This window comes from Phaenicophaeus curvirostris, chromosome 6 (assembly GCF_032191515.1).
Source record: "Phaenicophaeus curvirostris isolate KB17595 chromosome 6, BPBGC_Pcur_1.0, whole genome shotgun sequence".
NCBI classification, from domain to species: domain Eukaryota; kingdom Metazoa; phylum Chordata; class Aves; order Cuculiformes; family Cuculidae; genus Phaenicophaeus; species Phaenicophaeus curvirostris.
In genome coordinates this window covers 25642719-25670552 of record NC_091397.1, presented here as the reverse complement: position 1 = coordinate 25670552, position 27834 = coordinate 25642719, and the positions used below count along the sequence as shown (strand labels likewise).

At 38.4% G+C, this 27834-nt stretch overlaps 1 protein-coding gene across 1 annotated transcript in view; it reads left to right on the top strand.

Moving 5' to 3' along the window:
* CALCR (calcitonin receptor) overlaps positions 1 to 27834 on the top strand; it is a 67155-nt gene that overhangs the window by 6952 nt on the left and 32369 nt on the right. Inside the window, exons 2-6 of the mRNA XM_069859639.1 lie at positions 2023 to 2176; positions 3779 to 3889; positions 10505 to 10617; positions 14654 to 14745; positions 21214 to 21340. Coding sequence (XP_069715740.1) covers positions 2023 to 2176; positions 3779 to 3889; positions 10505 to 10617; positions 14654 to 14745; positions 21214 to 21340 — 597 coding nt within the window. The remainder of the gene's footprint in view (positions 1 to 2022; positions 2177 to 3778; positions 3890 to 10504; positions 10618 to 14653; positions 14746 to 21213; positions 21341 to 27834) is intronic.

The following is a 27834-nucleotide window of genomic DNA, read 5'->3' as shown; positions in this document are numbered from 1 at the left end:
GTGTTTTCTAAGCATTATCAGATGGTTATGCTTTCTAAACTTGAGTGTGTTCCCAAACTAGCCCAGAGTAACAGAGGAAACATCAAGAACAGAGGGGATGCCATGGAAGCAACTCTAGCTTTCTTTGGTGATACCATTATTGAGGTAAACATTGAGACAAATACTTATTGAGATAAGCTGAAGTATTATTCAAAATAAGAAAGAGAAAAACAAGAATGGGATATCTAAGAATCACCAAAGTCTGTAGCAATACATGGACACAAAGGGTTAAGACAGACTTCAGGGCATCATAAGAGCCTTATCTGCACTTCCCAACACTTTTTACTGGATTTAGGACTTTACTTGTTTGGTTTCTAAATGATCCTTAAGTACTCCAGCTACTCCCTTTAATCTTTTCATAAGTGAAGATTCTGTGATGTGTTTGGCTTTGCTTCTATATTTCCTGTTCTGGCTTTCTAGATGCTTAATTTTTCAATTGGATGACAGATTAAATGCTCCTAATGACTTCATTGTCCCAATATATCTATATATGTTTCTGTGTATACATACACATACAATTTACGCAAGATTGTATCTGCCAGAAAATTATCTTCCTTCTTATTCATACCATTTTATTTCAAGTGTAATGAGATAAAATGCTTTCACTGTGAAGACTGGAGAGTCTTCAGACAGTATTTATATACAGTTTAAAATGAAGGATTTAGTATCAAAAGATATCAGATTAAATTCGGAAATAATAATTTGGTATATCGGTATAGAAAGCTTGAACTGACATGGTTTGTCACAGATAAAGTAATGGCTTTTTTTTTCAACTAAATCAAACATATTATGGTTTTCCTACGTACTTTACCAAGGTGTTTTAGCTGCGCAAATGGATAATAAAGTAATCTATCAACGAGATACAGTTGCTTGTGATGTACAATTATAAAAAAAAAGGGAAGAAACAGTTTAAGAAGTAAGCTGGTATTTGAACTTTCAAACCTGTCATGGTTTCAGTTTGAACAATTGCAAATGATTCCCTAAAGATCTACATGCAAGTGTTTGGTGCTAAGAAAATCAAGCCTGTATGTTTATGGGAGTCGTAAGTTTTGAAGCAGCTTGTAAATGACTCTGTAGGTGTTTATGACGGTTTTAGTGTGGCTTAGTATAGGGAAAAAGCAGAGTCATACTAGTAAATTAAAGTACCACAGCAGCATTGCTCTTGATGGGGAAGCACAGGAACTCATGCTTTCCTATTACCTTCATGCGAAGTAGCCTGATGTAGGACTAAAGCAGAACAGAATTAGCTAAGGCTTGACTCTCTCATTTGCATCCTAGCTTACAAACCCACACTGTGCATTGGGTGGATGGATGGATGGATGGATGGATGGATGGATGGATGGATGGATGGATGGATGGATGGATGGATGGATAAAAAGATAGCTGACCTCTCTACCTGATGTTTTTTACTTCCAGAAGCAACAATCCTTCCCTTTGCTCTTCAGGCAGCTCAGAGTGGGGGAAGGAAGAAGTTGCCACTCGATTAAAAAGTACTTTATTATTCATCTCTCAAATTATGGGCCACTTTGCTAACTAGGAGCTAAGGACATGTTGAGAGGTTTAAACTCCCTGCCCTGTGTTTCTATAACCTTAACAGCAGAAAGAGCACAAAGCACGTAGCATAAAACTGGAGAGAAATCAGCATAAGTGAGTGAAAATACATTGATGTAGCTTTGAGAAGATACAATTTGGGGGTTTTTTTAAGATTACTAAACTGAATAAAAGAAGTTTGAAGACTTCAAGTATTTAATGGTCCTCTCTTTTAACAAGAAAAAGGGCTTAGTTAAAATACCATGTGTTTGTAGTGAGGAAAAGTATTAAAAATTCTGTATTTACTTTGCAAAGACTATAAGACTCATCATAATTCTGAACATAGGTGGAAGTAAAAGGCCTTTCAAATGCATAATGGAGATTATACTTCTCACTTTTTTTTATCCTCCTGGTTTTTTTCCCTTGTACTAACAGTTTTTCCTTTCTGTACAGAGAATGGTTCCAACTCTTTCTTCTACTGTAAATTATACTGATCCTACATTAGAGCCTGTAGTAACTGAAAATTCAGTCATACGACAGAAGATAATAGATTCACAGTTCAAATGCTATGAGAGGATGAACCAAGCTCCTCCATATAAGAAAAAAGGTAAAAAAAAAAAAAAGTTGTAAAATCTGTTTGTATATTACCGCACTTACTTATATAGCTATAAAGAAACATTTTCTTCTGTATACTAATCCAAAATTTTCCTCGGGGTGCAGGAAGACTTAATTGTAAAGAAAGCAGGAAGCCCAGGGAATGTACAGCTCTTCCTTCCTCCTTCTGCAGACGCTACCCCTGTCATCTATGTTTATGGCTCAGTGCTTTGCTGCTTGAATATCTCTTATTCTTGCTTTAGGAATTTCATTCTCCAGAACATTTCAGCAAGCTCACAGAAAGACCTGATTGTGAACAGTGGTCTCTTAAATATAGATTTCATTCTGTTTGCTTCTCTCACTGTTTCGTTTTTCTGCCATTCATGTACTGACTGGTAGCTATCATGCTCTGTACCAATACAGATGTTCCAAGTGGTCTGTATTCAGCAAAACACTAGTAAAAAGAGGTTTCTAAACAACTGAGGACATATCTTTACTGAATAAAAGGCACATGTTAAGATTAATAAAAATGGAAATGACAAGTAGTAGCGGTGCTACAGTGGCACAGTATGAATGAAGAAACAGAAACTGAGTGTTCTGGTCACTGTTTCTTGCAGAAAATGTGCAAGAAGTTTTGAGAAGCTGGAGAAAAAGTATTGGAGGCATTGTGGGGATGTATGCAAGTAAAGAGAGACATTGAGGACACAGTTTAAAAGGAAGATATATGAAAAAGTCATCATTAAAAAACCGCAAACCAATAAATAGGGTGGAGCATTTTTGTAATGCAAGAATAAAGGCGTTTACCACAATGATTTTACTGGGCTCTGTAAGACTCGAAGAATAATTAAATAATTAAATAATTAAATAATTAAATAATTAAATGTCAGGATACTTGAGTACTGATGCAGAAATATTTTGGAATGAATATTGAGTTTCCTACTGCTTCAGATGGTATTAATTCAGGCCAATAACAGGAAAAACTCACAAGTATTTAAACAGTTAAGGGATAGGAAGCATTGTGTTTCAGGTGTAAACGAGATATTAGTTGCTGGCTTGAGGGAGGAAAAACCTTACTGTCTACTCAGACTGTTATGTTCATAATGACATACTCTTAATTGATTTAGAACCCAAAATGAAGGTAATGAGTGACTGAGGAATGATGCTACTGAAATTGCATTTTTAACCGTCACCAGGCTTCCAATCCTTATAAAGGATCCTTATAAAGGATTGGAAAGAAAAAAGCTTCTAAGTTTCTTAACTGCAGATTTGGAAGGGAGGATGGGATCAAATGGGAAAAGCCCTTAATGAAAAGGACAACCACAGGGATGTCTTCTAAAAGGAAAAGCCCAGTTACACAACCTCAACAGCACTGCCTTCCCAGAAGGGTGTGGTGAGGACAGGACAACAGACAACATCAGCAGGCAGAGTTTCCCTGTTCTGATCTGTTTTGCACCTTGATTCACTGGATGTTTATTTATCTGACACTCAAAGTGTAGCAATAATAAGAGGTTTTATTGCCAAAAGAAAACACAGGTATCTGCAGTTCGCAGTATTACTTGGGATTCTAGAACAGAACAGGTTCAAGACTAACTGTGCATTCCTCTTAAATGTCCAGGTCTGTTCTGCAACCGAACCTGGGATGGCTGGTTGTGCTGGGATGACACACCTGCGGGAAGAATCACTGCTCAGAATTGTCCAGATTATTTTCCAGATTTTGATCCAACTGGTATAGTATTTCTCCTTATCATCTTGTCTTTCAAAAGATGTCTTTGAAATATTCATGCTGTTGAGTGGAAGCATGTTTCCAGGGGTATTTTCACAGCACTGTGAAATCTTACAAAGTTTAGCTGAAATTAAAACGTATAATGCTTTTGGGTTGCCTAATTTATATATTTTATTTATATATTTATATTATATTGCTTATAGGTCTTGATTTTTGCCACAGTGTGCTAAATCCAGCACAGACACAGTGTACCCACCACAGGTAAAAATCTATGAAATTAAACAAGTCAAGGAGGAGGGTATATAAATCTAAAATCTTTCAACAGGTTTAATCCAATATCTAAGTGCCCAACTGAAAAGTAAGGAAACAGACTATTGCATAGCTGTGAATTAATTACCCAGTATCCTGTTGGGTTTCTTGAGCTTGTTGACTATTCAGAAACAGAGGAGTTTCCGGGCTGGATCAGACACAGTATGCATTTCACCAAATCCCATTTGCAGCAGCATCCAGACTGATTGATATCTCTGTTCTTTATAAATCAAGCTGTCCATGATTAGAGAATTCACCCAGCAAGTGGGAAACTTCCAGTGTCATCCCCAGTCTGAGGGGATTCAGCACTGCATTCTAACTTGGGTGGATTAACCTCCCACTTTACAGTGGAAGCAGGCATTGGAAAGGATGGATTGAAAGATTTCTGTGCCTGGAAACTGAGCTTGCACGGCAATTTGACTGTCCACCTTTTGTGCGAATACACCAAGACCCACACCACAAATCTTCGTAGCAGCTCACATCCCCAAGATACACAGCAGGTACTGAGTTGCAAAGTCTTGTCTTGTCTTTTGATGTCCTCCTCATGAGACAACAGTCCTTTTGATGAATAGGAGAATTTACTACAAGACTTCTGTTTTACTTGTCTCCGTGGTTTTCATAGAAAAAAAAAATTGCAATACCATCAGTACTAGTTTGCATATACTCCATGCTCTCTTTGGATTATACCAGCAGAAGGTAAAGTTGGGCAGCCTTTTGGTCACAGAATTCTTCCCATGACACGAGGTCCTCATCCCTCAGTGCGTTGGGATGATTACTGGATTGCCTTCCTGCTTGCTATCAAGCCACCTATTCCCGGCTTTTCTCCAGTGACTTGTTCTGAAAACTAATTGCTCCATAACAACAGCACTCTTCAAAGTAACACTTGAAGCCATCCATGGAGAAGCACCTCGCTCCACTTATTAATGCTTATTAGCACTGAAGTCTCTGGCTCATATGGCTGATTGCAAATAGCTCCTTAATGTACAAATGTGTGATGCAGACTCTGGCCCACATTGTGTGTCCTGCAGCCACTCTTTCTGCCGTGCTTTAAAATTTGAGGATTTGGAAATTTTTTAGTATTCTTGTTCTCTGTATACAGCCACAAGGAGAAAAGCCTCCTCTAGTAATTAATTTCCTGCTGTTCTTACTGCTGTCCTATTTAGGAACAATACCTATAGTCTCCTGGACTCAGTATTTTCCCCAGCACATATCTTTTTGTCCTTGTCAACACCTCTGTCAGCCTCTTTGCCTACATCCTGGTTGGACACTGTTTCCCTGGCTCAGCAGCAGCTTAGCATCACCTAGCTGAGCCAAAGCCACTTCCCTACAGTAGCTGTTGGGCATCAAACTAGTGGGTAGCCAGTATTTTTTTTTTTACAGGTGGCTGATCACATCAGGACTTTATAAAATTGGTGGGAGACAAGAAATCGTGGGGGTGTCTAGAAGACTTTCAACTGCTAATGGAGGTGGCTGCCACTTAGGAGTGGCCAAAAGCATAAGTTTGGCTGTCCTGAGAAGTTTGTCAGATTTTGCATCACAAGTCATTATTTCCTTTGGTAACTTATGCCTGTTAAACAAAATACAACTGGATTTTCTGCTGAGAAACAGAAAATTCACCCCAAAGAACAATGATTTTACAAGATGAAAACTGCAATGCCTATCAGATTTCCTTCCCACTAAGTCTCCATGATGTCAAAGTACCTCAGAATGTACTTCAGGCATGCAAGTAACCCCATCGACTTTTGAAATGAATATTTCATGTTGTGCTTCTTTGGGCTGCGTTGAGATCTGCAGAACTGCTGTGTATCAACTCACTGATGACTGAAGTATTTTGTTTGAGGCCATCTATAGTTCTGAGTCCTGAATAAAATTGTCACACATCTTTCTTTTTCTGCTTTGTTTCTTAAGTCATTTGTAGCAGGAAAAGTGAAACATTATCTGGCAGCACAGAATCGGATCCTCCTCCCATCTGCATCCATGGGTCCTGTACACCAGCTCTCTGTATCTGTACCCCCCAGCAACATTCAACATCAATGCCTGGAAGAAATTGGTAGAGTAGACTAGAAAGTAAACAAGGTGAAATCATATTCTGAAGAAAAGGGTCCAAAAGAAAACTGGTGGAGAATATGCTGAGTACTACGTTCATTTTGTGTCTAACAGCTTCAAAACTAACTACCAGATGTAGCCCCACTTATTTCGCTGAAGTTACATCAGTTCTTACTAGATAGAAATCTGTGTTCTGAAAGGAGGCAGGACCACTGTGACAACCTCGTCTGTTCAGTTAGCCAGGATTTCCCACACTTCTTTCCCTACCTGAGTAAGCTCTATCCTGTGAAAGGAAATTAAGATCTTAAAGCTAACAGATCAACAGAAATCCCTCGCTGCAAGCTGTGATAACTTTGTCCTTTTCAATAAACAGTTGTTGCTTCTTGTAGCAATCTGTTTCTCAAAATGACAATCACATGCAATGTGATAATGCAGAAAAACAAATCAATTTGTATGGAAAACATACCAAGACCTACTGCTTTAACTCCAGCGACAGCGGGAAATTCATTGTCTCATCTGCTCCTGACTGTGAAGCTCAGAGCAGTGCCGAGTTTTATACTCTCCTATTCTGACAACATGCACATTTTCTCTTTAACTGTGTTTTATATTCATGTTTTTTTCCAGGTTAATCTTTAGTGTAATCCCTTCAAAATGGTTCTAGGCCACTCTGAAATTCCTAGGAATTAAATTTAAAAGAAATATAGTATGTAATTCCTGCTGGTAATATTCTTGATGATGGAAAAAAGCAAAATATGTTGTGAATGTAATGACCTTCTAGCAAGGCAGATTTACAGGGACAGCAGGAGAAGCAGAGCATTGCTCTGTGCCATCCATAGGCTGTTAGGTTTGTGGCAGAGCATTGTTATATTACTTGCTTCACTATCCCTGCATGATGCATTTGGTCAGGATTAATTTGGCGTAGTCACGTATAGCAATGGAGTTGAATGTGCAATTTGCACTGTGCTGGACATATCTTTTCATTCTACTTTCTCTCCCTTTCCTCTTTTACAAAGAACAGTGGTTAAGAGCAGTAGCCATGCCAGTAGGGAGCAATGACACCTGAGATTTGTGATCCTGAAGTGGATCAGCTCTGGTTTTCTGATGGTCTTGTTTTCCTGTCTTGAAGTGTTATCATTTAGACAGTGATAAATAAAACAAATCTGAACTTTTTGTCCAGCTGCTTCTTTTCACCCTGCTTTTCTGTTTATTTATGTCCTTCTTCTTAGCAAGTTTGGCAGCTGCATTTTAAAAATCAGTTCTTATCCTCATATGCACAATATGACTTTATTACACAGATTCCAGTTCTGTTGACTGAGGCATTCTGATGACAGTGATAATTCTTCACTTACTAGGACACTAATATTGAAGTTTCGTACAGTCTCCATTGTATTATATCATATTATATTTCCATTTTTAAAAAAAATTCTTCTATGATATTTTAATAAGGATATAAGTAAATCTAATGTGATACATCAGCTATCCCTCATCTGAAAAACTAAGCCCTAAACAGCTCTATTGAAACAACAGTAAAGAATCCAATGTCTGGTATGTGTTAGACAATCCCTGGACAGAGGAAACTTCTGTCTACTTCCAGCTTATAAGTCAACAATAAGTAAAAATATGATGTTTACTCTTTTAACATGTGCTAGCTGTGAAATTGGTCTAATTGTAAAAACCTGATTCATATAGCTATCATGTTTGTTTCAGAGTTATTGGGTTAAGGTATTTTATACATATGAATGACTGAGTTGTTTTTATGAGAATATAATTCATAAAAACACAAGCAGTGCCTCATGCTAAACTATTACTACTGCCTAAGCTTTTTAGACACTTCAGTACTCCCATGAAACTGCCCTTGTGAATGAGATTTTTCTCATCCGTTTTCCCAAACGGCTTCTCAAGTGTCTGTCTTTCTAAGCTAACTACAAAAAGACTGCACAACTGCCTATGAGTTTCATAACTTTAAGGTTGCTAAAGTCAGGTGAGATGAATCCCGCACAATGTCACTGTTCCTCAACTTTGAATTAACGTGATGTACAAGTGCCCTATCCAAGCTGACAGAGTACATATATAGCCTAAAAAGATTTGTGTTTATGTAGTATTTTAATAATCCTAAAGCCCACACTCCCATTTTGCCTTGCTATTATTGCCTTACCATAATTACACATTGTGTGTTTCTTCAGAATTTACTAGATTCTCCTAGTTAGCATACAAACCAATGCCTGCCCAGGTTCATAATCACACATCTGCTACTGGGCCACAGCAGAATAACTTGCAGGAAAAGAGAGGTTGTATTACAGATTCACAGCCTTATTTCTGTAAAAATCATAGATTTAGAAGAGATATTCAAACCGCTTGAGTCACTGGAATGGGCAGTAGGAATTCTTATCCCCTAGTCCCATATCCAGACATCACTGCAAGAAATCTGTGGGTCATGGCTGCTTGCAAACTAGGATTTGTCTGGGTTCAAACAGAAGTATGAGGTAACAGGTTTCTCTCTAACTTACAGAGGTCACATCAAGCTTTGGCAGAATATCTACCTAGGCACTAAAGTACAGCGATGATAGATGATATTAACATTATACTCTATAGCATATAAACAAAAGCCATGTGCTTTGCTGAGTGCATGCAATGGTAGGTGCAATGTTTGTACACTGTGTTCTATGGTAGACTAACCATTAATCTTTTATTTAGGACTGAAAACTTTTTCCAGCTTTAGATAATATCTGGCAATGAGTACAATGGGAACATTGCTACACAGGCAGTCTGAGATTATCTCCAAGCAGCAGTAATGGGAGGCTGAGATAACGTGTACTGTTCTTCTAGGTTTTGTTGATGCACGTATTGATTTTCAACAATCTCTACCTTGCCAATATGATCAATTGCTTTTTTTAGGGTATATAGAGGGAATACAAATCTTACAAATTAATAGAGTCATTGATCATGGGAGTTGATTAAGGAAAATAAATACAGAAGTTAAGCAAGAAAGCAAAAATGTGTGTGTTCAGTTGGGAATTATCTCTGTAAAATTGTATTAACTGGAAATACTGATAATCAGCATGTAAAGTCAATAAAATTATAAAGCTAGAATAGGCAAAGGGAAGTCAGGATAGACTTTTCAGACTACATAAAAGGTCAGGCTTCAAATACTGTGGTTTTTATAAATAAGCAGCTGTGTCACTACCTAAGAAAACATCAAATAATTTAAGTTACTGATCTTAACCTGCATTTGTTTTTTGGGCAGACTTTCCTGTGTCTCCCATGTGACTAATGATTGAGGGAAGGCCAAAGGAACTAGTCCAAAACTTCACAGGTGGTTAGGAGTGACTGTCTGCACCTCAGCATCCAAGTTTTCCCAGACAGAAATGTGAGCATGTCCAGGAGGACGCAGGCACAGCACCACATCTGTGGCTCCAGGCATCCCGTCAAGCTGTACGGTGCCGAAGCCATGACTGCCCCCTGCCACAGTAAAAGAACGCGTTTGAAGGAGCACAAATCTGGAGAGTAATCCATATGGCAGAGCTTCTGGGTAGGATGCCAGAGCCACCTGTAGCAGAGAAACCAGCATCAGAGGCACACATGAAGGGGCCAAACACACATTAGATTATTTAAACAGAGAACTGTGCAGCCATTTTAAATTAAGCTGGATTCTTGGGACCTGCTTCAAAACGTTTGTTTGCAGTGCCTGCATGCTTTGCAGCCTTGGGGGAAAGCAAGCAGTGCTCCCACTCACCCCTGGCAGGATTTAGCTGGCACAGGGGCTGGGCAGAACTCTTCCATCCCTCTGCGTAAATGCGTCATTGGTATTGGGTCGGTCATCATCTCCAGCACCCAGGCTCTGGTTTATGCACTGTTCCTGCCCTATGTTTTTAGCTAATTATTTCCCTTGATACTTGAAAGTCTGCACACGTCCTTTACGTTCGGCATCATGCCCCAACATTAGTTTCTTTTCCATAAACAGTGTTCAAAAGCCTCTTTAAATGAATTATGATCACATGAATAATTGCATTTGAATGATGGCTGGCTATGTATGCTCTACTGCATTCATTCAAGGCAAAAAGGAGACAGATAAATAACAAATATACCATCAGATGAATCTCTGAGAAAAAAAAAGAAAACACAAACAAACAGAAAAATGTATATTGCTTGTACAGGTTGAAAATCCATTGAATTTTGTTATACAGGAGTTTTATTTCCAAACATAGGAATTTTTAAGTGTGTAATATGTATATGATAAAGTAACATACTGCATTTTATCATCAGAGAGGGCTTCAAAATATTGTGATGAAACTGGAAACTGGTTCCGTCATCCTGAGAGCAATCGAACTTGGTCCAACTATACCCTTTGCAACTCTTTCACTTCTGAAAAGCTGAAGGTAGGCTGCAATTAAGAAGAGATTGGTTTTGAGCTGGGCTAGCAGTAAGATACTTCTGCTTTATTTGTTGCACAAGAATTTAATAGCATTGTCGTCATAATTTTAGCTTATTAAAATTATTTGTTGAGTCCTCAAACCTAAATATATGCTTGATATGAAGTTGATAAAATAGTAGCAATCCATGCAACAATTTTGTTCTATTTTTCAAATGCATATTTAATTCATTTATTTTTCCCTGATTGTCCAACAGTTATAAAATGATCTTTTAGAAATTCAATTTTTCTTTCTGTAACAAGTATCTTCCAAGTGCTTGATGTCTTCCCTGCAGGGCTAGAAATATTAACATAAGTTACAATTATTTTTCTTAGGTAAAAAATACCACCTTTTACTTCATCACTTTGAAAAAAAAAGTATTTATGAAAGTACCATTAATCCAGAAAATGCTGCATGCCTGAACATAACTATAACAGTTTGACTGGAGGCATTGAGACTATTTACAATGATGAATTAATCATTTGCATCAATGTTTCCAAAATGAAGTTGCTAAGTTGAAAGAGGAGAACCAAAAGAAACAAGGAGAGAGAAATCTGAGAAAAGCTTTAAAAAAAAGTAAGTTAGGGAAGTTCATAAAAATAAACATATTTTTCAGATGTGAGTGGAGCTCCAGGAAAATCTGATTATATATTTGTGACAGAATAATTTGTGACTATTTGGAATTGTGGAAGGAAAAGTCGAAAAGTTATTTGATTTGGGGTTTGTGTTGGAGGATTTTTTTTTTTTTGATGCAGCCAAAAAGCAGTATGTGGTTATATTTAGTAATGATCCAGCCCAAAAGACCTTGGAAAAGTCTACTGGACTGGACAGGAGGTGAATTCTAAAAGTTTTTGTGGCATAAGGAACCATCATGGTAAAATAGGGCTCACCTATGCGACAAAGAGAGAATAATAGCAAAAATCTTAGCTCGCAGAGGTATTAAATGGAAGCACCATAAAAATATAACTTTTCCAGATGTTGTCCTGTGTAGGGAGGCAAAAATATGTAGTTCTGTTATCCATTATCCGTGCCTTCCAGAAGAACAGTTTTGAACATCGTTCAAGGAAAGCAGAGATACAACACAAAGGAAAATTATACGTACATCGAGACTCTTCTGACAAAAAAAAAAAAAATGGAAAATGCAGAAAGAATCTAACTTTACAGAAATGCCAAGTTAGATTATGACCTTTAATCCAAGTCTTCAAAACCAAGAGTAGGTTTAATTTGTAGACTGTTTCTATGCATCTATGGATAAAATAATTAACTGAGTAGGAGGTGTTCCTGTTAGAATATTCTCTTTCCTCAAGGAAAGAATTCTATGGGGCACAAAAAAAGAACTTGTTAAGTGTTTCTTTTAAAGTTTTTTAATCCCAGCAGGAATAAAACCTGCATAAGAGAAAAAATTGCTGAGTTGGTGTGTTATAAGCCTTATATGTCAGGAAAGACCTGACAGGTTGTGATTTCAAGAAGTGAAGAAATTAATAAAATAGTTTATTATTTGTTTGAAATTAATTGGAAATACCAATATGTTATACTTTTGAGGTGTATCACTTAAAAAAATGTGTCCAATTCTTAAAAACACAGTGATAGACCATATACTTTGTTAGTTGATGGTTCAGTCCATTCTGATTTGTCTTCATTTTTATATTTGGAAAGCTTTTTTTAGCAGTTACTGTAGTAAGTTTACATAGAGCAATCAAAAATGCTATTGCTGAGTCTCCGAAATGCAGTTAAACTGGTTTAGCAGTTCTATGCTGAAAGGTAGATAACTTGAATAATCAAGAGTCCTCTGAGGTGCACGTAGACTTGTATGCAGCTATCTGGAAGATGTTCCTAGTTCTAGCTGTTACAGGGTAAGTGTTCTAAACAGAATAGTCTGCAAAACAACATAGTTTTGAACAGTTCATCTGTAAACTAAATTCAGGCTCAAAAATTCTATCATTGTAATATAGTGAAAAAAAATAATAAGCACTTAGTAGGAAGTGGAAGAAACAGCACATGTACACAAATCAAAACTTCTCTGCGTTCAGGAAGTTGCCTCATCTTCTCTGCACTCAGGTCTTCACTCTCTGGGGTTGCTTGGAGCTCTCAGAAAAAGTTGCCAACCATTTGTACCCACTAGCACTGTTGTGTTTAGTCTTTGTGAAGGAGAACTGGGAGACCTAGAATATTTGCAGTTAATATGAGTACATTGCCGTAATTTGGTGAATGATATTTACCCTCAGATCATGTCTGTTCTACATGGTCAGGATGGTGTAAATGTGACTTTGGTTTAAATTTGAATCAGGCCACCACTGCTTAGGTTAATGAAACTAGGAGCTGATTCCAAAGTTGTAAAATGACTGAAGAATAAACTACATCAGATGATGTACACCCTTAGTAAGAGGAACGGATTTGTTTTTAAAAAAAAATGTAAGTGACAAAGCTTAAAGCTACAAAAAGCAATTCATCAAATAGTTGAAAAAAGGAAAATCATTAATGTGCAACAAAAAAAAAATGAAGGAAGTAGAGTTGAAAAGAAAATGAACCCAGCAGAGAAAGTAAGACTTTGTATCTAGTCTTTATTTCAGGACAGGCTGATACTGCATTAGTGCTTTCAGAAAAGATGGCAGTGGTGAAGCCTGGCATGCCTTTTAGCCTCCTGCAGTCTTCTGACAGTTTGAGTAATGCTTAAGAGCTTGGCTGAGACCAAAGTATGACATTTAATATTACATTATTCTGCAGTCCAGGTGCTGACCTGCAATTTTATTTCACTATTGGCATACAAAATATGAGTAGAGTTATCTTAGATTTCACTGATATTAGTCGAAACTCCAATCCTCTGTTTGAGCATACTGTTTTCACAGCATTGTAAGACCATGTGGTTGCTCAATAGTAAAGCTCACACCAGTGTGACGTAGCATTTATCTCAGAATGTGCTGTTCCACTCTGGTAGGAATTGACAATCATTTTCATCTCATCTGCTGCTTTCATGACTCTGTAGGCCTTAAGCATAAGCCCACTCTGGCTTCTCTTCTCCAAAAAGAATCCCAGCATTTGCACCCACTTGTCATAACACAGCTACTCTACCTCAGTTATTTTAGTTGCCTTCTTTGCACCTTTCCTAGTTCTGCCACGTCCATAAGGTGTGGAGATGAGAAACACAAATGCATTTAAGATGTGCTATGTAAATTTTAAACAGAGGCAAAATTATGTTCTAGTTTCAGTGACTTTCTTGATGATATCCAATGTTTTGTTGACTTTTTGGCCATCTTTACTCAGTAAGTCAGAGAACTGGCCAGGATGACTCCAAGGAGACTTCGTGAATTTGGTTTCCAGTTATGAATTCAGCATTATGTGGGCAAAGTAGAAATCTTTTTTTTAATTAAAGCTTATATGGCATCTTCTTGCCTACTCTAGGCCCTTCTAAAGTCCCTGACTATTATCTGAAAGATCTAAGTATCACCTGGAAACTTAGAGATTTCTCTGCATCAGGTCCCTGATGAATATGTTGAACAAAACAGTTGAACTTTACCAGTCCCGAGGGCACCTAACCACTGACTCATCTCCAATAGTGACTGTTAAGCTTTTGCTCCCTGTTGTTTAAGCTTCTTTCAAATTATAAAAGTTTTCTATTAACCCTGTGGCAACCTGTTTTATTTAATAATTTTGTTTGAGTGGAGACCTGTCATGGGCTTTTTGAAAAATCCGAGTGCATTATGTCTGCTCTACTCTTCTAGAGTTTGGGAAGGTTACTGATGCATAGTGTGAGCGGGGATCTTGCCTGTTACTTCACTGAGGTAGGAACAGATAAACTCAAGTAAGAAACACTTTTCCCATATTTAGACCCTGAGTTATACTATTTAATAGGTTGCTGGTAATTAAAGTATATTGAAAAAGAACCTTTGAAAGAAAAGAAATTGAAAATGGGAGGTTGATTTTGTAGATTCTTCCTCAACGAGAAGAGAAAAAAATAGTGCCTGAAAATTGTTCATATTTTTCTTTTCTTTTTGTTGAATTGTAGATGGCGTTCATACTTTATTATATGGCGATCGTTGGCCATGCTTTGTCAATAGCATCCCTGTTGATTTCCTTGGCAATTTTCTTCTACTTCAAGTAAGTGTTTCTTACAGACATTCTCTCTTCCTTCCCTGGGGGGTCTCAAGTGGTAAACAAAGAAAAGCTTGGAAGGAGTCGTGGCAGTGAGAAACAGCTCTTGTGAGTGCCTTTTAATATAATCCTGGTAAAAAAGTCAGCACAGGGTCCTTTCACCAATGGGACATCTCCCAGTGCTGTGTAGCCAAGATCTAGCTTTTAGATTTATCAAGACTAGTGCAAAAGCACAGCCCATAGAGAAATGGTGTAACTGGGGATGTGGTAAGGCCCTTCATTTACTGGTTGCCTGTGGTTCCTTGAAGGGCATGTACAGCCCCTACCAGGTGCAATGGCTGTACAGGGTTGTAATGTCCATTCACAGGTACTTTGATGAAACAGAATGATACATCCAGTATAATGACACGTATGGCATTGTATCTTCCTGATTGGAGTAAAGGTGCATCAGTTACTTGTAATCAGACAGCCAAACCATTAGTTCATGACCAGAGATAAGGAAATGCTCACCCTCAGTGGAGTATGCCTGGAGATAATTGCAGGGTGACCTTAAAGGACATGTAAAGTTTTCCAACTGTACCTTGCATCCACTGCAAAGCAAAGAGTAATATAAGAAACAGTTACAGAGTTTCTGAATAAATTGCGCACAGAGTTATATCATGATGGACTTCTATTACCAAAAACCTTACCTTATTCAAGAATACAAAAAAAAAGCAAAAGTTCAAACTCTTTGAAGAATGCAATATTCTTTGAACAGTCAAGAATGCAAGACAAATGGTGCACCAATTTTTTTTTTCCCCCTTCAGAAGCTTCTATACGGAATTTAAGAAAGAATAGTTATACAATACTGGTAACTTCTAGTAATTAAAATTCGATCACTCTTGTCATTGTAAGAGTGTACTGCTTCCAGATTTTAGTTTAGCTGGGCTAAAATTATGCCAGAACACAAATTGACCTGTGTAAGAGTGTTCATAAGTTCCTTTCTACATGAATGTCAACAGATTCAAGTCCTTGATGAGCACTCAGAATGCATTTTTTCTTTCTTTATCATCATCCTTATAGAAAGCCTAATCATATTTTTCATATATTCATCAATCCGTTGTGGCAGCTCAAAGACATATTTGCAGTCCAGAAATACAGAATAGTTCTAGGGATTAAATATCCTTCCAGAAGACAGATAAAGAACATGACTTTTATATACAGGTCAGAATTTAACATTTGTTTTTATTTGGTTCATCTGTCAAGAAAAAAAATGAAAGCCCATAATAAACCCTCAAATCTCCTGACTCAAATTTAACAAATCCATCAAATGCATTTTTTTTCAGATCTTAGTGACCAATGTGAATTATAAGCAGATTCTAAATTAATACCTTCCCACTCCTGTCAATTCATGAATGTGTCTATGCTTTATTTTCAAGAAGACCAGGATTTATTCTCTATAGAACATTTATTTTCCAAAGCAAATTTTCACACTGAAATTTCCAAACTTAAAAAGGGAAAAACTGGTCATTTTTTTCTATTCCTTTATCTTGCAGCCTTAACTCAAAACAAAGGATGCTTCTGTAAACATTCAGCTATTCCTCTTTGTCACCTGTAAGGCCAAAGAATTGTACTGAAGTACACCCAGTGCATTTTCTGTCATGGCCACTTAGTTTTAAACATGTACTACAATTCTTTTAATACAGAGTTTTTATATGTCTAAACTAAGTGGCATTTGTTAAGTATCTTGAAATTGGTAAATTCTGCAATTTCATTGAAATGTGACAAACTTTACATGCTGTATAGTTAGATATAATAAGCTTCATTATCTGAATTTCTGAGATGTGCTTTCTTGGCCACAAATACACAGATGAAGGTTTGTAGAATCCATCAGTACACAGCAAACACAAATTTCCAACTTAGACATGCATAGTAATTGCATAAATTTGAGGATAAAAAGGAGAGCTTGCTGAAACCCCATCTCTAGTGCACAAGGGATGGTTTCCTTCTCTAAAAATCTGCGATGAGAGGTGCTCCACAAAACCCCAGACACTTCATGCCAGTGCTTGAATCAGTTCTAACCTCAGAGATCCTCTATTGTTTGGTCCAAATCTTGCAAACCTTAGCCTGTTTCTGGTTCCAGTTTTGATCTACATGTGCTACGTATCAATGGGTATGTTAAGGGGTTTTGACTACTAATAGGAACTTTCTTAGTAATGTTATGCAAAGCTTCACCCTGTTAATTTGTCTTTTGCTGGTCCTTGGGAATGTACAGCATGTTTGAGGGTGCCCACATAGACTGAAAAAGGTATACTTAGTGAACTGAGAGGCCAGAAGAAGCTAGCATAAATGTTTAGGCTAGATATCTGTGCCTCAGCTATGAGACAAGAAGGATAGTAAAAGAAAAAGCCCCCAGCATCACAACCACCAAGAATGAGTCTAGAAAACACAGGAAAATTAAATGGTTGAATTTTGCATAAACTATAAGAGTCCTTAAGATTACAAGCTCAAAATAGGTGGATCCATAATACAGGTTGTGAATTATGCTAATTTCCAGTGAGGCAGCTTGATGACTGTGATAATGTGCAGTAATCAGATATAGAGTTAGCTAGAAACTCTTCCCAGGAGACTGATGTATCTCCTTCTCATCTATGTAAAGATAAAAATCACAGCCACATTAGCGCTTTGAGAAAATGTTTTGGGAAGAGCACAGTTTAGTCTGGTTTGGAATCCTATACCCAGGCTTCAGAGTTCTTTGAGTCAGCAAAGACAGGATCTGATTAAATTGGCTGCCTAAAATGAATGAAGATGATAATTCCTTGCAGTGAGCAAGGGAGGATGAGGCTGTCTGACTCACTCTCAGCTCTGAGTCATGGATAATGCATGATCTTGACTGGTCCCAGGCTGTGCTAAAACAGTCATCTTTGCAGCAGAAAATAACATACCTTCCAGACAATTACATAGCTCCTTCTCCTTTTCCTTGTCTCCCTCTCCTTTCCTTTCCATGACTAATCTGTGACACAAAGGTCACGGGAAAAAAATAGAGAAAGGAATTAAGACAAAGAGGAAACCAAACTATGATTATAAGAAAGTGAGAATTAAACTGTATAGGATCAGGGTTCATGTTCCCTTCAGTTGTCTTCTATCATCTGGCTATGACAGCAATGGATTATTTGTCCTTCAATAGAAGGCAAGCTGTCAGTCAGACATTCAATCATGTAACAAGAGACAGTTTCGGGGCCTTTGACTGTAGAGGCAGCAACAAGCAGCTTGCAGAGGTTGCTGTTTCTCACATATACGTCTTTCCTGGCAGAGATTTATTTTTCCTTTCAGTTTTAGGTATTGCAGTACTTTCGGAAGGGAATACTGAATTAGTAGTGACAAGCACCACTAAGCAATACTAAGTCAAAACAGGAGACAGAGTATTCATAAATTAAAGTGTCTAACCATTATATGCATCATCATATTATTGCAATATTTCTATAATTACAAATTGAGACCCCAATGATATGATAAAACACAAAGGGAAAAAGGGACTCCTGCCTCCAAATCACTTCCAATTAAATTATTAAAAAAAAGACATTTGTGCAAAGACAGATGGGGAGTGCAATAAATCTAGATTTGCCAGAATAATTGATGATGCGTTGTGAATGCACCTTCAATCTAATTGTTGCCGAGGCTTTTAATGGGAGTTGAATATGGGTAATGAGTAGAAGGATAATTTGTGGAAGATTTTTGGGAGCTTTCCCTAGGGGTAAGGGAGAACATAGTAGAAAGCATGAAAATTTGTAAACTAAATAAGTGGATAGGAGATGGAAAATAACTGGCTGAGGTGAAGATCCGTATTCTCAATATTCATGAATGAGAAGAAATGACAGATTCACAGCACGAATCTATGAAGAAAATAATGTTAAAAGCTCCTTGGAAGTCAAAATATCTGTGTTGCAATAGAGAAGCAGACATAGGACCTCAAAAGTAAAGGTGACTCTGTGAGTAGATAGGAGGGCCTATCTCTGTCAAAGGAAACGTAGGAGAGAGGATAAATATGAAACAGAGGGAACCCATGAGAAGCACTGAAAGTGAGACATAATTGATAGAGGAATAGTAACACAAAAATCTCACAGGTTTTAGACCTGGATGACTGGCTAAGTGATGCCTTCTTGCACACTCATTAATGAAGCAGAGTAGGGAGCACAGAGAAAGATGGATGGTGGGTGACAAGGAGCCTTCAAAGGCACCACGAAGGAATGATTAGGAAATCAAGAAGAGGGCAAGGAAAAGGGCGAAGAGTGGTCAGAGAAGGAGAAGATTACAGATGATTGTCAAAACCAGCAGAGAGGAAGAATCAAGTAAGGATTTGGAGTTTGCTAGAATGTCCTCCTTTAGATGGGGATTGAGTCAGGCAGGTGCTGATGCCATATTGATGGGCAAACACTGAAAGTCAAATTAAAAAGTGAGAAAATGGAAGTGTACACTTAAAGATCCAGATGTGTCTTTAACATGGAAGTTGACGGAAAAAGGTGGAGAATATTGACAGGAAAGCAGGAGAGCAAAGCAGCAGTAAAACTGAGAGGAAAGCAGGAAAGAAAAGGAGCTTGGACAGCAGATGAAGCCAACATGCAGTGAAGGCCAATCCCATTTAGTAGAGGAGTCAAGCAGAGCAGCAAGGAAAAACAGGAATGGGAGTAGAGGCACATGTACCTGGCAGACTGTCTCTCTGTACCAGCAGCCATGTAGAGAGGCAGCTGGAGAGACAAGGGTCTGCATCTCATGGCTAGGAGCTGAAGACACTGCTCTAAGTAGGAAGTGCATTTTTCTTTCTTATGAATTTCTTGTGTCCTCCCAGGAATGAAAGAGAAAGACAGAGGGAGGTGGACACATGATAGTGTCCCAAGAAAAGTGGAATCAGTATCATGGGGAAAGTATGGTGATGAAGAATGGGGAGAAAGGAAGAATTAGGACTAGATAAGTACCACCAGAGCTTAGGATTGGAAAAGGAATGTTAGGCTGAGTTTGTGGTGGGAGCAAGTACAGATGGAGTAAGCACAAGAACACAGTGTAGGAAAAATACCTCCAAAGAATGGCCTGGTTTGCCCAATATTCTATCCTACAATGAATCGGACTGAAAATGCACCTAACTCCATACCTGATGCTCAACACTTGCCGGTAGCTGATGGTCAATGAAGAATATAAAATCAGGGCATACATAAAGAGATACTGTCATTCCTAGCCCCTGGGGTCTGCATCTCATGGACCTTCTGAACCCAAGAAGGGTTTTGATAAAAGGCGTGGGCATTGCAGGATGATGATGATAACCAGAAAGACGACCTGAAGCTAAAGGAAGAATTCCATCCAATGCCTCAGAAAATATGTGTAAGGAGAACTAGGAATAAGTGGCACATGACCAAGGAGCTAAAAAAGGAAAAGTAAATTTAAAAAAAAGCAGAAATAAATAAGTAAAAAATAGTTCCATTGGTTAGATAAGCTCTTTGTTTTTAAAGAAAGTGTGTTCTGTGTTAACCTTCACACACAGAAGGTCACAGCCTATGCTCCATTCCAGGCGGCAAAAGACTCCTGGTGCTAGCCTTGCTGAGACAGCAGTACTTGTTCTTAGTTCATTTTTCACCTGTTGGTTTTACCTGCTTTCTCTTTGTGATCACTGAATACAGACATCATAGTATTATCTAACAACTCTATGAATGCCTTTCTGCAATCACCTCCTGCCAGCCCTGGGCTGTGCTCTAGGGCATGGAGCACACCAGGGGGTAGCCAAGGAGGTGGCATGAGGATTTGGGCATGAATTAGAAAGATGGCTCAGATCTGAAACTGCAGTCATGATTTGGTTGTAAAAGAATTCTGTGAGCTTCTCTTGTGAAATTTTGCTACCCACAATAGGAAAAATCCTACCCTCTCCAAAATCAGTGATTCAGATAAGACTGCTGCTCTTTCTGACCAGAAAAAGAACTTCTTCTAGCTTGGGATCTCAGCTGGAGTCAGAAATATGCAGGATACAAACCCAAATCCCCCTGTAATTTGAAGGGATTCCTGCACAAAGTTCCCATCCTGTCTCACTAGCAATTCCTAAAGTAGCAAATAACTTTCATCTGAATATTTGAGAAATTGAGTGTCCTGGGAACAGTTACTCTCTAAAACAGTACTTCTGATGTTCATTACTTGTATCATGCACATATAATAATTCTCAGGGTTCTGCTTTGCCACTTAATGTCTTGATTACTGTGAAATAAAGAAAGGCATCAGGGGCTGAGAATGTAGCTGGATGGCTCTTTACAACATGGTCTAAAAAGCATGTGGTGCTAAACAGGTGTAAAAACAAAATCAAAAATTTTTCAGAGGTCATGGCTGCAATGCAAAGCATGTATTTTCCAATTACACTTTGCCAAAAGGCATTCTTGAGAGTCTGTTGCCAGAAAGAGCTTGTTAAAGTGACATCAGAAGAAAAATACTAATTTATGACCTGTGCTACATATTTTTCAGGAGCCTCAGCTGTCAAAGGATAACACTGCATAAGAATTTGTTTTTTTCTTATGTGCTCAACTCCATGTTTACAATTGCCCACCTCATTGCTGTTGTGCCTAACCCAGGTCTTGTAAAAAGGGATCCTGTAAGTACTGCATGACTCCTCTGTATCTTAACACCCAAGCAAAATTACTGTGGCCAGACTGAATCCAGACATTCCCATTCACCAGTTAATGACAGCTGTCAGTTAAAATACGCATGGAGGGGTGCAGGTACTGAGAATTTCACTCAACCTTGCTCAGAATCTGGTACATGAAGAAGCCTTAGACTTCCTCCAACCATCCTGTCCATACAAATATGTGTTAGATCCCCACTGTTCTAAGCACTACATCATATTTCCCAACCATGCCCCTAAAGAGGCAGAAGCCCTTGGTAGCTGCCTGTCCTTTCTTACAGACACACGCACTGGGGAGGGGCAGGATGGAGAGGGATACAGCTTTTTTCTAAATCCCCCAAAGAGATCTGTTTGTGGCAATTTTATTTTTGGGGGGAGAAATGGTAAATTAAAGCATTAGCCTGCTTCACTGCTCTTAGATAGTGATACAAGTTCTTCCAGCCCCTCAGCTGATAAATATGTATGGCAGATCTCAATCATTCAGCTCTGTCCTTGCAGTCTAACAGCAATCACATTGTGCTTGCTATCATTACAGCAGCGCCAGCTGATGTGTAATTAATGCAAGCCTGGGAAAGTCTCAAGTTATGTCACAAGACTGATCAGCTTATAGGATTGTTCAATTATGGTTCAACCATTTATCTGCTTCTAATTTTGTGAAACCAATTAAACATTAGCACCTGACATTATCTGATCACGTGTGTGTTTCTCAAATGTGTGCTAGTTAAGTAAGCTAATTAAAGCAGGGGCTATATAGCCTAAAGAAAACATCACCAGTCCCAGGGACCACCTGGAGATTAAAAAATAGAAGAGCAGAAGAATAATTAAAAAATTACACATTTTGTTTCTCCTTACTGCATAGCATCATACATATATAGCCCATGCAAGAGATGCAATCAAAATAAAAGTAATATTTGAAGATAAGAAGCTGGCAGAGGGTAACAAACACCTAAATTGAAGTGAGATCATTACCTCAGGGTTAAGAATGATACTTCCTGACAGCAGAAGTAAATTATCTGAAGTGAGGTGCTTTAAACTAAAAGTTGAGGCCACAGCAAGGGCTCCTGCACTCTAAGATTTCATTTAAAAACTGTATCTAGTGCCTTTGGGCTGCATCTTTATTTACAGTGAAATCCTGGCCCCAGTAAAGTCAACGACCAAGCTCTCAGAGGCTTTGGTAGAGTCACATAGCCACAGGAGCACACTGAGCATCACCTGATGAAAACCCCAACCTCCGTTGCTATGGCAATGGACATATAAATGGTTACCTTTGGAGTATGTGGAGCCCCAGAGCAGTGTAGAGGTTCATGTATGTGGTCAGCTTTCACGTCTCCGACAGGAATATCAAGAGGACCCTTAATACTGAATAGTCATGGAAATCGCCCATACAGTGTCCTTCCACTGATGTAACAGAGTGTAACTGTGTTAGCAAACCTGGTCTCAGCTGATTAGCTAAGGACATGCTTTGATGAACAAAGCCCTTGTGTTGCACTTTCTTCTTCTAAACTGAATTTGTATGTCTTTGACTTAATAGTGAACTGCTGTCTTGAGACAAGGTCCCTTCCAACCCAAACTATTCTATGATTCTACGATTCTAAAACTAGGGGCCAGAAAACACAGGGAATCCCCTTTATTCTGCAGTTAAGTATAGGATGAGGGTACGCTCACTGCTGGATCTTGCCCCACACAGAAAAGAAAGGAGGTGAGATAATCTGTTAATATGCTCAAAGTTATCAGCAACATTATCAGAAAGTGCATTTTGTTATTTTGGTAACAGAATAAACTTGTAAATACATGATTGGAAAAAGAAAATGAACAACGAGGAGCAAGTTTTTAATACGTGATGAAATTATGTATAGTCTCCATGTGAATATATGAAGACTTGAAGAATTTATTTTAAATATTTACTTATTCCACCAGGTAGATTCCCATACTATTTTTATTTTTATGCTGATTAACAGAAAGATGACTGTGTCTGTATTTCTGTAGTTTACTGCATTTATCCACTTTCTAACCATGCATCATCTGAGTGTGGCAGGCTTGTGTATGTGTGGCTTCTACTTTCAATTTATACAAAAATACTGAAGCGTGTAGAAGGAATTTGAAAGTCATGGATACCCCTAATGTAATATCCCTATATAGAGATGAAGTTGGTGGTATTTTTCTGCAAAATATTAAATGTATTTCCACCTCAATACCTCCTGCTTTTATTTGCTGCCTGAAGTTTCACAATCAATTTTAAATATGTAATGCCATGGGAAAATACTTACCCTAAGTACATATTTGTGAGTATAACAACAAATCTATATAATTTTGAAAGAAGAAAGAAGATTCTGTTAAATAGCAAAGAGAAAAGACAAGAGAAGCAAGAGCAGAAATTCATCCCTAACACCAAGACACCCACATTCTCCCCGTCATCTAGACACAAATGTTGCGAGATGACCTAAAATATCATTTAAATTAGGAGAGGCCATATTGCTTTGTTACTTGCATATAAATAGTTTGCTACACAGAGTTAAACCCTCTGATGATCATTCTGCCTATGTAAAACAGTAAGTCAAGCCACTTTTTGATTCATCTTAATTTGCTTTTTAACTTCATTTATTCCCTACTTTCTGGTTATATAATTTTCTCTCTCTTTTTCTTGAATTGACATGGAAAAGATGGAAGAGGAAAAATGTGGGCCCAGGTGGTCACGCAAGAAGTGAAAAGGTTCAGGGAAACCTAAACAAAAATAAGCAGGACATGTGTATGAACACTTATTTGCATATACTGAAAAATGTTATGTGAACTATTTTTTTGCATGTTGTGTCTAAATTAGCAACTGTATTAATTATACTACTACTAGAACAGATTTTATAGGAAGGGGTATCTCCTATCTCCTTCTTGAATGAGACTGACCTGATTCTTTATTAATATAGTCTGGCACATCAGATCTGTGTTTTTAATTTCTTTTATTCCACAAGATTAGTAATTTTAATGCTCAGTACTGACAGGGATGAAGGAAGATGGAGCTAATGACTGGAGGGACAGCTCTGCTAATGAGAAACTGAATAAGTGATCAGCACCATGGGCACAAATATAAGTACGTTTGTAGATGTAACTAAGTCTGGTTACGAATCAGTAATGCCTCAGTAATTAGAGCCTCTTCCAGAAAAGCTTTAAGAGATCTTATAGTAGCTTTAAAACTTTCTTGTTCTAGTGGAGGTATCTGTTCTCTTCTTTGTCCAGGCTTTTCTGTAGACTCTTAAGCTTGCACGTAGTAGTTTCACCCTTGCTTCTGGCACTGTATGCTGTGAAAGTTTTTATTGCAACTGCAGTTTAATGAAGTCCATGGCAAAGGCTGGTGCTCCACACGGGGAGCCCCATGTGGACTGTCATACTTGGGTGTGATAGATCAGAGAGTAAGGACCCGGCATCCATTCAGGCATGCTCCACTCTCACTGTCAAGTCCCAGCTGTGCCATACAGCTCAATTATGCCTAAGGTATAAATAATTTGCACCCCTTGTAACATGGGTGTAGCAGCAGAGGTGGTAAGGGACAACCCAAAGCAATCCAGTTTTATTAAAAGCATCGTGATTTCATTTTCTCAGCAAGGACAAGTTAGGCAGGAGATTGGCTGAGCATAGCACAGTTCTTGCCACTGGCAGTATCTGTAAATTTCTCAGCTCTTGGGAACAGAGTGTGATAGGCTGAAGCCTGTTCTTGCCTCCATGTGTAGACGTAGATCTGCTTTAAAGATTCTGGGCTACTTTAGCATTTTAGTTCATTGTGCAATATGCCCTCTCCGTCTCTGAGAGGAGCACATAGTCCCTTACCCTTTCCAAGGATTTCAGTGAAGTTGCTATCAATGTGGGTGTGAGATGGGATAACAAAGGGGACTTAGTTTACCTGTACTTACCGAAACCCATCTCCTAGCAGGAAGCCAACCTTCTGGAGAAACCACTATGCTGCTTCACACTTGGCATTATTAATGAGACCAAGAGAAAGTGAGAAGCATTACAATCTTTAATGCAAGGACATAGCAGAAGCAATATTTAAAAAAAAAAACCAAACACCTAGTATCCTTTTGGACGCTGGGACGTAATAAATGATCGCACTATTAACAAATTCAAGTTAAAACTATGACTGCCTAAGTGTATTATGTTTTCCTTCCTAAAACAGCAAAGCAGCAGAAATAAAATGCTGAGCTATGTGAGCAGATGAGGAGTGCATAAAGGGTAGTGTCTGTGATTTATGGGGTTACAATACTGGTGTCTTCCCCTGTTCTCAGAGGGATAGAAAGGGTATGAGAGCCAAGAAAACAAAGGAGATTCACAACATTTCAGGAACAGCGTAAATGTTAGGACTCTTTACCATATAAATATTACCTTCTCATCTCTTGTTGCTTTCAGTTCCTTTTGATGTAGCCTGGCAGAGCCTGAGGTTTTTAAAACATATTTTTCTCAAATGGGAGGCTAATAGCTGATATCAGTGAAGATGAATGGCAAAACTTCTGCGCCATGTGATTTGTGCTTCCCTTAGTAGTCCTAGTTGTGGTACAGTCCCCTCTGGAAGCAGCAAAGGTGGAGCTTCACAAAGGAGAAGGGAGCTTTGATCCTCTGAATTGTTTCGTATGTCATGCTCAGGGTAGAGCTTCTGGAGGCTCCATTCTTGATAATTTAATTTGATTCTTTATTAATGTAACTATTTCCAGAGCTTTCCCATCACTCTCAAAGCATCCCTGAAGTCTTTCATCTTAGTACAGATGTTCTTCCATCTTGCTTTCACTGGATTTCACAGGCATCTCTGCAGGCAGTTTAGCCCCAAAGAAATGACTTAAAGCTATTCTGTAGCATTGTCTAGATGCAAAAGTAATCAAAGACAGAACTTCTAAGAGAAAATTACTGGCCAGAGCCTAGAGGCCATGTCTCCAGAGTCTTCTACTGTATCTTCTGAGAGGTTTGGTGTTCCTGTGAAAACTGTCACCATCTTGCCTAGGAGCCCTTCATCTAATGAAGGGTCCAACTGGCTGTTTAAAACATTTCCTTTCTGCTGTCTCAGGTGTAGGAATGAGACTTGCTGAGTCTGGATCCAGAGTCTATTTGTGAATTTACAAATTGTGCAGATTCTGTGCATTGACTTCTGTAGTACAAACTGGCTCAGCAAGATTGACGTTATGAGAATAAAATTTATTGCTTGCTTTTGTGTAAGTCGAAGACCTTCACTCCAATTAAATCCATGTCAAGCTCCTTTGAATTCAAAGGTTTTCCAACAATTTTGTGTCTCACCACACCATATTCAATGATGAAACTCCAGCGTTCTTTGTTCAGCTCCAAAGTAAAACAAGCAGCAGAAGTGCCTGTTGTATGTAACTCTTTCACTCACCATTTACAAGCAAAGAACTGAGGCTGTGCTTTAGACTTTACAGGTGCCCCAGAGGAACTTTTGACATCTACAAATAAATATGCAAATTCCACTAATTTTCCCTTGCCTGAGCAGGTGCATGAAGAGAAGCTCACATCTCCAGTCCCTCCTATTTCCCCTGTGACAACTACCTGGCAGGATCTCCTGCTCTCACAGATGGCACGGGATCTCTGATAGTGTCCTGTGCCTGTAAGCCAAGGGTATTGTGATCTTCCTTGGAGGCAGGGAGTGACTGTGACTTTGATTCAGGAACATATGTTTAGTTTCAAGAGGATGAGTTTGTTTTACACTGGTGAATCATGTGCAAATTAAGCTTCTGCCAGCAGTAAGCTCATGGGCAGTGCCAGGACTGTGGTGCACCAGTTTTACCCTCATTGACATCACTGAGTTGCACTGACATTAGCACTGAAGTAATTCAGATGTAAATCAGAATCACTTCTTCCATCCTAGGAAAGATCAAGTCTTCCCCCCAACCAAAGTTCAATGAGATTAATGTAAATGAAGGGACATTGTGAATTCAGAACCAACCATACTCAAAGAATTCTCACAAATTTTCAGTTTAGAATAATATCTGTATTCATTTTAAGACAGATCTGTCAGGCTCTAAATGGCATGAAACAGGGCAGTAATTCCCATCATTTTTCCCAAGGTCTTTATATTCTTTTTTAAACACTCAAAACTCTCAGAGTAATGGAGGAAACAAAGCACCATGTAATCCTAGTGATGTCAGATTCACTGATCTGATGTAGTGTGCCATGCTCAGAATATGAAATATGGATGATTAAAGGACATTCACATCACTCATAAAAACACTTCTGTGAAGAGTGTTTGTGGTTTATGTGGAACAATTGAATATGGGCTGTAAAGAAGTCAGTCAGTCACCATCTCTCAGAAAGAGAGCTTACTCAATGATGTTATTATGGTTGCTTTCTCAATGGGAAGGTAACATCAAATTAGCAGCTGTCATCGGGGGCAGGGGGAAGTTTTAAAAGTCTAAGAATAATTATTTGTTTGCGGACAGATTTCACAGAATCACAGAATCACAGAATAACCAGGTTGG